At 42.2% G+C, this 12,041-nt stretch overlaps 1 protein-coding gene across 2 annotated transcripts in view; it reads left to right on the forward strand.

The window, feature by feature from the left end:
- golgb1 (golgin B1) overlaps window positions 1-12,041 on the forward strand; it is a 30,408-nt gene that overhangs the window by 13,710 nt on the left and 4,657 nt on the right. For both annotated transcript variants that reach the window (XM_030719733.1, XM_030719734.1), the window contains exons 11-16: window positions 4,275-9,333; window positions 9,426-9,837; window positions 9,930-10,163; window positions 10,244-11,077; window positions 11,196-11,389; window positions 11,636-11,795. In XM_030719733.1, coding sequence (XP_030575593.1) covers window positions 4,275-9,333; window positions 9,426-9,837; window positions 9,930-10,163; window positions 10,244-11,077; window positions 11,196-11,389; window positions 11,636-11,795 — 6,893 coding nt within the window. The remainder of the gene's footprint in view (window positions 1-4,274; window positions 9,334-9,425; window positions 9,838-9,929; window positions 10,164-10,243; window positions 11,078-11,195; window positions 11,390-11,635; window positions 11,796-12,041) is intronic.

Below are 12,041 nucleotides of genomic sequence, written 5' to 3' on the forward strand. Positions count from 1 at the left end.
GTTTGCTTATCACAGGAGCACTGCCACCCTTCGTTGGTCTGTGTAGTAGACTGGTGGGAAAATAAACAAAATTTTGAAGTTTAAGCTTATGTATATTGATTCATTCATCAACTAAACTTAAATTAATATTTCTCATGTCAAATATTGAAATGCGATTAAAATGCGATTAATTTCGATTAATTAATTACAAAGCTTGTAATTAATTCGATTAATTTTTTTAATCGAGTCCCACCCCTATTATCAATACATTGAGACATTTTGGATTTGGTAACAGGTTTATTGATATAATTACTTTGTTAAACACCAATATAAACAGCTGTGTTTCTCTGCCTAATGGCACATGCCCTAGATTTACAGTAGAGAGAGGAATTAGACAGGGTTGTAGTATCTCACCTCTTTTATTCATTATAGTCACAGAACTACTAGCAATAACTATAAAAAACTCTAATATCGAAGGGTTGGAAATAAATGAGCATAAAATAATCATAAGCCAATTTGCAGATGACACAACACTCTTTTTAAAGAACAAAGAGCAAATACCGTTGGTTTTAAAGGAAATGGAGCCTCAGGGCTGCAGCTGAATATAAATAAGTGTCAAATTATGAGTATTCATAACTGCTCTGAATCCTCAATTCTCAATATACCAGTCAAAAATGAGATAAAGTATTTAGGAATCTGGATCACGAAGTGCAAAGCTACAAGTGACAGGAAAAATTTACAAGATAATATTGATAAATGCAGCAGGATATTGAACAATTGGCTTCAAAGGGATTTGACATTGTTTGGCAGAACATTGCTAACAAAAACTGAATCCCTATCCAGGCTCATATATCCTGCATATTCTTTAGCTGTCCCTCCAAGGCAAATAAAGGAAATTAACAGAATTAATTTAAATTTTATTTGGAAAAACAAACATCATTACATCAGAAAAAGTGATTTGTTAAAAAATTACGAAGAAGGTGGTATCAAGGCAATGGATTTTGAAATTATAAATGGAACATTGAAAGTCAGATGGCTTCAGTCACTGTTAAAGAATGGTGATCTTATCTGGTTTGTAATACCAACATATGTTTTTCAAAAAGTTGGAGGCATTGAGTTGTTATTGAAATGTGATTTTGAATTATCTAAACTACCTCTTAAGCTCTCTACTTTCCATCAACAAGTTTTGTTACAGTGGAAAATTATGTTTAAACACAACTTCAGCCCGCATGATGTTCCATTGTGGAATAACAGAGCCATATTGAGTGGGAGGAAATCTATATTCATGGAAGATTGGTGGAATAAAGAAATCTGATCAATTATTCACTTATTGGATGAAAATGGAGATATTCTTAATTGGGAGGATTTCAATAACAAATATGGAATTGATTGCTCCACAGCAAACTATAAAAAAGTAATACAAAACATCCCTATCGTCCTCATTCAGTCAGTTAAAAACAATTTTTCCAACTTCACAACACCAACATTACGCAAGATTCAAATTGGTTATGTGGATATTGTGGATAAAAAATGTAGCAATAAGTTTTTAAATCAATATTTTATAAACAACATGTACCCAGGAAGAACAAAAAACACACTTACCTTACAAAACCTTGACAAATCTACAATATCAAAAATTAGGACAAAATATCTAAAATTTCCAGTTCCTCCTAAATATAAAGAACTACAATTTAAAATAATAAACAACATTTATCCTTCAAACGAATTCATAAGAGAGAGATTTAAATTTGAAGTAGCAAATTGTGGCTTTTGTAAAACACAGTTGGAAACAACTAAACACTTGTTTTATGAGTGTAGCAAAGTTTATAAGTTATGGGATTCACTCCACAACTTCCTGTCCTCCAAGGCCATGTGTGTAGATTTCTTCTCACTACAAGATATTCGGTTTGGATTATTTCTCAAAGATAAAAATATGGAATTTCTAGTCAATACTGTAATTATTATAACAAAATATTACATACACAAATGCAGATTTGCAAAGTGCTCCCTCTCTTTCTCTGCTCTTAAAAACGAACTCTCCATGTTCAAAAAATGTCTGGATATGATGCATAAAACAAATGCCATAAAACTGTACGAAATAATGGAAGAGCTTCAATTGTAACCCCCTAATTTTTATTTTATTTTATTTCATTTTTGTATATTTTATTTATTTCAATTTTTTTTCTTTATTCTGTTAAGTATTTATGATATATTACTGGTTACTGTATATTTTAGGAGTTGGGTCTCTTGTTCTTTTACCCGTTAGAAATTGACCTGTTTTTATGAGTATAGTCGTGGTTGTTATTTTTATGTCTGTGTTACCAATAAAAAAAAAAAAACGTTGAAAAAAAAAAAAAAAAAAAAACTGTGGATACGGTTATTTAGAGGGTTTTTGTTTAGATCAAGCGTCGCGGCTGCCACCTAGCGGGCTGGACGGTAACTGCTACAAGTCTTCTTTATACGGTATTTTAGAAGTTTTTTTTTTTTAAGGACGTATCGCGGCTGCCGCCCAGCGGACTGGATGGGAACTGCTACATGTCTTCTTTATACGGTTATTTAGAAGTTTTTTTTTTTAAGGACGTATCGCGGCTGCCACCCAGCGGACTGGATGGGAACTGCTACATGTCTTCTTTATATGGTTATTTAGAGGGTTTTTGTTTAGAGGAAGCGTCGCAGCTGCCACCCAGCGGACTGGATGGGAACTGCTACATGTCTTCTTTATATGGTTATTTAGAGGGTTTTTGTTTAGAGGAAGCGTCGCGGCTGCCACCCAGCGGACTGGATGGGAACTGCTACATGTCTTCTTTATATGGTTATTTAGAGGGCTTTTGTTTAGATCAAGCGTCACGGCTGCCACCCAGTGGACTGGACGGAAACTGCTACAAGGCTTATTTTTTTTATTTATTTATTTTTTATTGGACAAAAATGTACAAATCAAGTTAAGTATCACGTATAGCTTCCTGGCCCACGTTGTTCGCAGCCCACAAAGACTGCAAAGGCCGGAAGTGAGCGGCTAGCCTTCATATCAGCGTCGCCTGCCCTCACCTCTGCGTAGCTCATGTCGCCTAGCAGCGAGTGCGAAGCACAGCTGTGTAAAAGCAGCTGGTTAAACAGAGAACGAACTTTTTCTCCTTTTTGTGGTTTAATTTTAATTCTTTAATTCAAAACAATCTGTTAAAACAAGCATAACACATTTCAACATCAAGGAATACAGCTGAGCAACTATACTGAGACATTAATGTTGAATAAAACTATCCAGTTATGATGCTTAACTTTATTTTCAGGAGTTTGCTTATCACAGGAGCACTTCCACCCTTCATGAAGTTTAAGCTTATGTTTAAGCTTATGTATATTGATTCATTCATCAACCAAACTTAAATTCATATTTCATATTTCTCATGTTAAATATTGAAATGTGATTAAAATGGGATTAATTTCGATTCATTAATTACGAAGCTTCTAATTAATTCGATTAATTTTTTTAATCGAGTCCCACCCTTAATATATATATATATATATATATAAATAAATAAATAAATAAATATATATATATATATATATATATATATATATATATATATATATATATATATATATATAATGTTAATATGAAATAAACTGGCCATTTACAAAGCAGATAATGAGCAGCCTGAATGTTCATAAGAAAAAAAAGTATAAAACATTATAATTTCAACAGTATGTGGCTGTTTTTCCACTTTTAATCTGCCATTGTTTAAAAAAAAAAAACAAACAAGCTGCTGTTGTAAATCAATGAAAGCACTGCTCCTTGGCTTACCCACCCTGCTGTGGTGTGGTACAGCAGTAAGGAAGCTGTAAAACTGACAACGATTCAGACCTCTGGCTTGGATAAATGTAAAAGTTCTGACAGCCATTCTCATAACTTGATCCATTTTTAACAACTTGCCACACAAAGTGAAAAAATGTGTCCTCCTTTTCTGCAGGTTTCACACTTTGCAAAGACATCCAGTGGGCCACAATGAACCTTTTGTTCCTTTGCCATCGGCTGAATATTTGACACCCCTGAACTAGACTATCTAAGATCATAAAAATTCTCTTTGAAGCTTTTATTTGCCAGGTTATATATTCAGTTTCTCAATGCCAAACTATCTCTGTGAACTTTGAACAGTACTGTGTTGAAACAACACACTCCCTCTATTGATGTTTGTTTTTAGACTGCACTTGCATTTGTTTTGAAGTTGTTACTGATTATTTTAGGTCATTCTTATTTCCTGTTGACATATAAATTATGTTTTCTATTTAATTTCATTTCACAGCACACATACTGGCCCTGGAGCAGCAACTATTAGAAAAAGACAACGAGCTGGTTGCCTTGCGCAAATCCCTCACGCTGGCTACTATGCACAATTCCAGTGAGTCTGCACCAAATGAAAACTATGACCAGACCCTAGATCAGGGTGAGGATGCTGGTACAGCTCCCCTTGATAGCTCTGCAGCGCTCCCTGACTTCGTGGTGGACACCCAAGAAGAAGAGACCACCTTAGTGGCTGAAGACACCTCTGTTCTCTCCATTTCTGCTGAGAATGAGAGTAGCCCAGAGCTAATAGGAAACCAGTCTGAGTCCCCAGAGGAATCCAAAGGCACCTCCTCAGATGAAATGGTCGCCAGTAGTGATTCAGAGGTGGCTCACAGCAGCTGGACTCTACTGGAAGCTCTGAATCAAGATGGAGGTCAGGAATGGCCCTCCATCATCCAGGATTTTGGCCAGTCATGGGTGGCAACAGGTATGGAGCAGGAAACCACCACAGTTCAAGTTGAGTCTTCCTCTGTCGTCATCAGAGAGACGGTCCAAGTTCATGTAAGTCAGCAGAGTTCCTCCTCCTCCCGAGAAGCTAACGTTAACTCCGGCCAGGTCTTTGCTCAGGCCTTAGCGGAGGAACTCCAGAAGAGGTACAGTGAACTTCTGGCAGAGTTGCAGAGACTCAAAGAGGCAACTGCAGAGTCGCAAGAGAAAATTAAGAGTCTGGAAGAAGAAACACAGTCCCTAACTGCTGCTAAAGAAGAAGCTGAGTCTAAGGCTGCTAGTTTAGCAGAGGAGCTCAGTTCAGCCAGAGAGGAGCAAGATAAACATTCCCAGCAAAACAGCTCTGTGGTGAAGAAGCAGAGTGTTGAAATTCAGCTTCTAGAAGAACAGATAGACATTTTAAACACTGAAAATAAAACCAAGGATGAACAACTTCAGGCTTTGAAGACAGATCTGGAAACAGCCCAGCATGCTCTCTCTACGCAGGAGGGTCAGGCTAGGATGCTCAGCACTCAGCTAGAGGAAAGAGAGCTCCTCTCCTCTAAGCTGGAAAGGAGGCTTCAAGAAATGGAAAGCAGCATACTGGAATACTCCCAGACATCAGATCTCAATAATGAGTCTTTGTCAAAGAAGGACTCAGAGATTAGTGAGCTACAGCTTCGTCTCAGCCAGAAGGAGCAGGAGATAATGGAGCTCAATGACAGCATGTCTGCTAGACTCCTTCAAACAGAAGAAGAAAAGTTCCAGATTGACAGTGAACTGAGTAAACTGAAGGAGCAGATAGTGGAACTTCAGGTGGTTAAAGATGAGAAACAGCAAGTAGCTGCTGAAGACCCAGCTGTTCTTGTAAATGACGAAGTTGCTTATTTACGACAGGAAAAAGAAGTCTTGGAAAAGCAGCTGACGAACACAAAGAAGAAGTTGCAGGCGGCACTTGTGCAGAGAAAAGAGCTCATGAAGAAGGTTGCTGACTTTGAGACAGAAGCGAAGAAATGGAAAGAGAAGGATGAAGCAGCAACAGGAGAAATTGCTGAAAAGTCTGAAAGACACAAGATTCAGGAGATGGAGGCCAAACTCATGGAGCTCAAGCAAGCTTTAAGATCCAAAGAAGAAGCAGTTGAGACTCTTGAGCAGAAAATAAGCCAGCAGGACCAAGTTCTCACTGAGACACTGGATCTGAATAGAAAACTAAGTGAAGAAGCTGAAACCTCTCAGCAGGCTGAGAGTTCTCCTGAAATGACTGCGTTACAGTCTCAGGTGGCCTCTCTTGAAGCAGAGTGTGAAACGCTTCAGAAGAAGCTTCAAGAGGTGCAAGAGTCTCGCAAAGAAACTATCCGTAAGGCAAAGGATAAAGACAGGCACCATCGTGAACAGCTTAAGCAGCAGAAAGAGGAATACAGCGAGCTTATGGAGCGTTTCGAGGTCCAGAGCAGTGAACGAGAAGTTCTTCTCACTAAACTGAGAGAACTAGAAGAAAAGGGGAGCGCCGTAAGAGAAGATCAGACTCATCAAGAGCCAAAGCACAGGGTTGAAAATTTGGAGAAGCCTTCAGGAAATGATTGGATCCAGGAGGACTGGGTGGATTTTGCTTCACCTGAGACTGAGTCATCACAACCACAGTCTAGTGATCCGTGTCAGCCTCATGCAGAGGTGTCTGAAGTTCTCTCTGCCCAAATGGAAGAATCCCTGAAAGCTCTCAGAGAGGAGATCCAGACTGTGCGGACAGCAAACACTGAACTCGAGAAGCAGCTGCAGGAAACCCAGGCCAGTCTGTCACAGAAGAATGCTGAATTATTGGAAGTGGACAAAGAGCTGCAAGCACTGAGAGAGAAGGAAAGGCAGATTGATGCACTTTCTGCAGAAGTTAATGATCTCAGAGAGAAGTATCACGAAGCTGAGTCATATGCCGAAGCCCTAAAAGCAGAGATGGAAGCTGCAGCCAAAGCAGCAGCTGCAGATTCTTTGTCTTCAGTTGCAGCTCTTCAGGCTGAAGTAGACAGCTTCAAGCAGTTTCTCGAGAGTAAAAACCTTGAGATAATGGAGCTAAGTCAGCAGCTGAGTGAGCAGAATTTACTTATACATTCTATGCAAGACACAGTGGCCCAGAAGGATCAGCTGATCGTTTCTTTACAGGATGACCTAAAGGCTGAAAAAGAAAAGACACACAAGTTAGAGGTTGAGCTTCCACAGAAGCAAGAAGAAGATAATGACAGCGAAGAAAAGATCCAGCAGCTTCAACGAAAGCTTCAGGCTGCTCTGATCTCTCGCAAAGAGGCCCTTAAAGAGAACAAAACCCAGAAGGAGCAGCTCGCTTCAACGGAGAAGGTTATAGCTGAGCTGCAGCAGAAAATTGAATCTGCTGAAGATGAGCTGGAGAAGCTGAGAGCTGAAAGAGTTCGACTGATTGACGAGGTTGATCGGACATTACTGGAGAACCAAAGTTTAGGATCCTCGTGTGAGAGCCTCAAGCTGGCCATGGAAGGCGTACTCAATGAGAAAGATGCCTGTAAGAGAGAAGTGGAGTTGGCAAAAGAAGAAGCAGCCAGAACGTGCAGAGAATGGGAGGAGAAGGTTCAAAGCATGAAGGATGAGTACGAGACACTTCTCAAGTCTTATGAAAATGTGAGCGATGAGGCAGAGAGAGTGAGACGAGTCCTGGAAGCTGCTAGGCAGGAGAGGCTGGAGCTGGCAGCAAAGGTCAGGACTCATGAGGCAGCAAAGCAGGAAGCTGAAAGACAGGCAGAGGAAGCACAAAAGGAGGTGGATTCAGTGAAAGATAAAATGAGAAAGTTTGCCAAAACAAAACAGCAAAAAATTTTAGAGTTGGAGGAAGAGAACGAGAGACTCCGAGAGATTCAAGAAAAGCCGTCAATAAAACAAGAGGATAAGACTCTCAGAGCAGAACTTGAGCAGCTTCATGAAGAGCTGGGAGATTTGAAAGCTGAGCTTGATTCTGCGGTGGCAGAAAGAGACTCCTTAGGGCAGCAGATTGAAGGTCTGAGGGAAGAACTTGCTCAAATGAGAGAAAAACAAAATGAAATTTCAGTTACTCCACTCAGCTCTACCCCTGCTGTAGAAGAGGTTGTCACTGCCCAGCAAGCAGATGCAAGTACGACAACAATAGAACCTGTTGAGATTCAGTATGTGGACAAAGAACGACCCTTAACACCAGAAGACGCCCAAGGTGACCAAATAGTTGCAGTGTCTGCACAAGAAACATGTTTGCCACCTGCTGAAGAAAAAGAAAAAGTGAGTGAAAGCGCTCAGATGTTATTAGAAAATAAAATGAGGGAGATTGAAGCTGCTTTTACCACTGAGAGAGAACTATGGCAGGAACAAGAAACTGAACTCAAAGCTAAACTGGCTTCTCTTGAGCGACATTTTCAGGAGGGTAAAGAGAAGGAGAACCTCTTAGCCTCTTTAGAGAAATGCCTTCAAGAAAGCAAAGAGAGAGAAAAGAATCTAATGGAAGAGGCTGCAAAGAGGGAAATCCAGTTCAAAGAACTTCTCAAAAGTCTTGAAACTGAAAAAGATAATCTGGAGGAACGTCTGATGAACCAGCTGGCTCAGCTCAATGGAAGTATCGCTGGCTACCAGCAAGAGGTGGCTGAGGACCGGGAGCACCTCACTGAGCTACAGCGGGAGGTTGAAAGGTTGGAGAGGGAAAGAGCTGAACTTGAAGCCGAGGCTCAGAGCGAGAAGGACCGAGCTGCTAGGCTGGAAGAGGACATGAGGCAAGCCCAGCGAGAAAGAGCTGAGGCCGAAGCAGAGTCTGGCAAACAGAGGGAGCTGGAGCAACAGCTGAGGTCTGCTCAGAGGGTCAAAGAAGGCAGCCAAAGCAGAGCACGTCAGCTGGAAGAACTGCTGAGAGAGAAACAGCTGGAAGTCCGTCAGCTGCAGAAGGACTGCATTCAGTACCAGGAGAGGATCAGTGAACTGGGTAAAGAAGCCAAGGTGCTGCAGATAAGCCATGATGAGCTCCGCAACAAAGTGGAACAATCCCAGCTGGAGGCTTCCAAAACCCTGGAGGACCTGAAAAGAACTGAAGCAGAAGTTGCTAGTTATAAATCCCAACTAGACGAGGCCCAGAAACAGGCAAGCGAGGCCTTAGCTGCTAAAAAGACTATTGAACAGACCATCCAGCAGAGAGAGGCTGCTTTGAAAGCTGAGGCAGAGGAAACTCTGGACTCTGTGAGATTCAGGCTGGGAGCTGAACTGAAGGAGATGGAGCTGAGACTGGAGGAGGCATATAGAGAAAGAGAGAAGGAAGAGGAAGCTACTCTGGAGGCCAGAGAGATAGCAGAAGATGCTGAGAGAAGAGCCCAGGAGATGCAAGCGCGCCTGGATGAGTCTCTGGCCAGGCTAGCTGCCTTCTCACGCTGCATGTCCTCCCTGCAAGATGACCGGGACCGAGTTGTGGATGAGGCCAGGCAGTGGGAGATACGCTTTAATGGTGCCCTGCAGGCGAAAGAGGCTGAAGTTCGAGAGGCTGAAACACGTGCCAAGGGGCTTGCAGAACAACTTCAGAAAGAAACTGCACTGAAAGAGGAACTTCAAGTTTCAGTTGAAAGGTAAAAATCTTCCATTTGAATTTGTCTGTTTTACTGAATTTTTTACATTTAACTTTTTAGCCTATAATCCAGTGTGTGTTTGGTTCTTTCAGATTAGAGAAAGCAGACAAGGACTGGAAGCTAAGATTGGAAGAAGAAGAAAAGAAAATCACTGCGAGCCAAGCTGCACTGGAGGAGGAGAAGAGGAAGCTTCAGCAAACCACAGCTGAATTGGAGTCTGCACAAAATGAAGCCCACGTCTTGAAAAATGAGATGGAGAGTCTCCATCAGAGAACTCGGGCTCTGGAGGAGGCTGTAGGTAGGGTTCAGGGTGAAGTTGAACAGACCAGGTCAGAACTGAGGGAGAGGGAAGCAGAAGAGAGACGGCTGTGTCTGAACGTGGAGCAGCTGGAGACAGACCTGCGATCCTCCAAAGCTCTGACAGAGAGCTTACAGGCTGAGTTAAATGAGAAGGAAAGGAGGGAAGTAGAAATGCTGGGGGAGCAGGAGCAAGCTGTTGCTCAGGTATACATGCACTTTCATGTACTGAAAAATCCTGTGGCAAATGTTGGAGATTCTTAACATGTTTCACCATTCATGTGTCATTTATTTTCAAGGCTGCAGAGGACGCGAGAAAGGAGGCCGACAGCAGGGCACAAGAAGCTGAGAAGGAGCTTGAGCAGAGAAGGGGAGAGGTGCGTGATCTGGAAGAAAAGCTGCGAAAGGGAGAAGAAGAGAGCAACAACAGAAAAGCCAGGCTGGATTCTTTCATGAAGGCCATGGGCTCCCTGCAGGATGACAGAGACAGAGTCCTCAACATGTACAAGCAGCTGGAAGAGAAACACTTGCAGGTAATGTGTAAAAAAGTAAAGACTCTAACATGTGTAGAGCTTATTTTAGCATGCATTATAATGTCAGTATTTTGTCCCAGGTGATGATGGAGAAAGATGGTTTGATCCAAGAGGCGGCAGGCGAGAATAACAGCCTTAAGGAGGAGCTGCGCTCTCTGCTGGTCCAGAGAGATGACCTGTATGCTGAAAGGGCCCAGCTATCTGCTCAGCTTTATGGCTATCGAGATGAACTTAAACAGGTGTTAAGCATGAAGGACTCCCAGCACAAACAGCTTCTGGCAGCCCAGAGACAGCGTATTGCAGCTTTAGAAAGGGAACGTGAAGAGTTGGAAAGTCAGTTAAAGAGCCTCAGCAGAGTCAAAGAGACAGAAGTGATACAGAAGGTGGAGAGCGAGACTCTTAGTCAGGCAGCTGACAGGAGGCCAGCATCAGAGGTGATACACGCACCTGGTGCAGAAGTTGAGAAGCTTAGGGAGCAGTTGCAGGCAGCAAGAGAGCAAGTGGCAGCTTTGGAAGAGACTCTGCATCGTGAGAGGCAAGAACAGGAGAACAAGAGCAAAGAACTAGCAGAGTTGCGATGGGAGGGAGGGGTGATGCGGACAGAGTCAGAGAGCGCTCAGGAGAGGGTAGCGGAGCTGGCCCGAGACCTGCTGGCTGTTGAACAGAAGCTGCTGGAGGAGAAGGAGATGACAGAGAATCTCAGACGGGAGAATCAGTCGTTTTCTAATGCCATGGCCTCCCTCCAGGACAGCAGGGATGAGGCAGTAAACAAGGCCCAAGAACTGAGACAAAAACTGGAAGAAATGAACAAGGGAAGTGGCCACACAGCACACAGTAGCCCTGGAGGCACCACTGGAGAAGTGTGGGGACTGAAGAATGCACTGCAGGCCCTGCAGAATGACAGGGAGAGGCTGGTGAGTAACAGAAGTGTAGTAATGACAGCTATTAATAGGGACATGCTTGGATTTATATTCTGGTGACATTTATAGAATTTCAACATATTTTTCATCATTTTTTTCTCTTTATGTGCAGCTGGAGCAGCTTAAAGCCCAGGAGTCTGAGCTGAAGAAGCAGAAGTCAGAGCTGGCTCGGCTGGGAGCAGGAGAGCTGATTAAAGTCAGCCAGGAGCTGTTTGAGGAGAAGAAGAAGAGCGAAGACATGCTGGGTGCCATAACACAGCTGGAGAATGGTGTGGAAATGGGCAAGCAGGAAATAGAAACACTCAGGTAACACAGCAAAGCAGGAATAGAATTTATTCAGATTTTAGTTGTTTTTAGCTTTTTGTTTTTTTTTAAGGAAAATGGGGGAAGACTTTATAACCACATACCACATGGTTAATTCAGCTCTAGCATATTGTTATTTTTATGATTAGTTTAATTGGTAATTTCCCAATTATTAACAATGGTTATTATAAAGTGCTCTCTAAAAGGGCACAAATGTATTTCTTTCTTTCTTTCTTTCTTTTCCTACAGGCTTGAACGTATTGATTGGATGGCTCAAGCGGAGCAGCTGAAGCAGCAGACTCTGGCCACACTGTCAGAGAGGGACCAACAACTGAAGCAGCTCACCACCATGCTGGAAGAGGCTCGGGCTCACAAGCCCAAACTCCAGCAGGAGCATTATCAGAGAGCGGTAGGCGTCTAAACATTTGCTTTTGCCTGAAGAGGGAGAACTCAGATTCTGCTGATAGTGGGATTGTCAAAATAAAACATATTTAACTTGTTACCTTTTTTAAAATTTACATCCAAAACTACTTGTGAGCCCTTGTGAGTTTTTCAAAGGAGGCTTTTTATGTTCTGTCCCCTGCCACAGATTCCCCCCAGGTTGTCTTCGTGAATCATGCATGTGTCACACTAAAAAATGGTTTTATAGCAGTTA

This window comes from Archocentrus centrarchus, chromosome 23 (assembly GCF_007364275.1).
Source record: "Archocentrus centrarchus isolate MPI-CPG fArcCen1 chromosome 23, fArcCen1, whole genome shotgun sequence".
In the NCBI taxonomy this organism is placed as follows: Eukaryota; Metazoa; Chordata; class Actinopteri; order Cichliformes; family Cichlidae; genus Archocentrus; species Archocentrus centrarchus.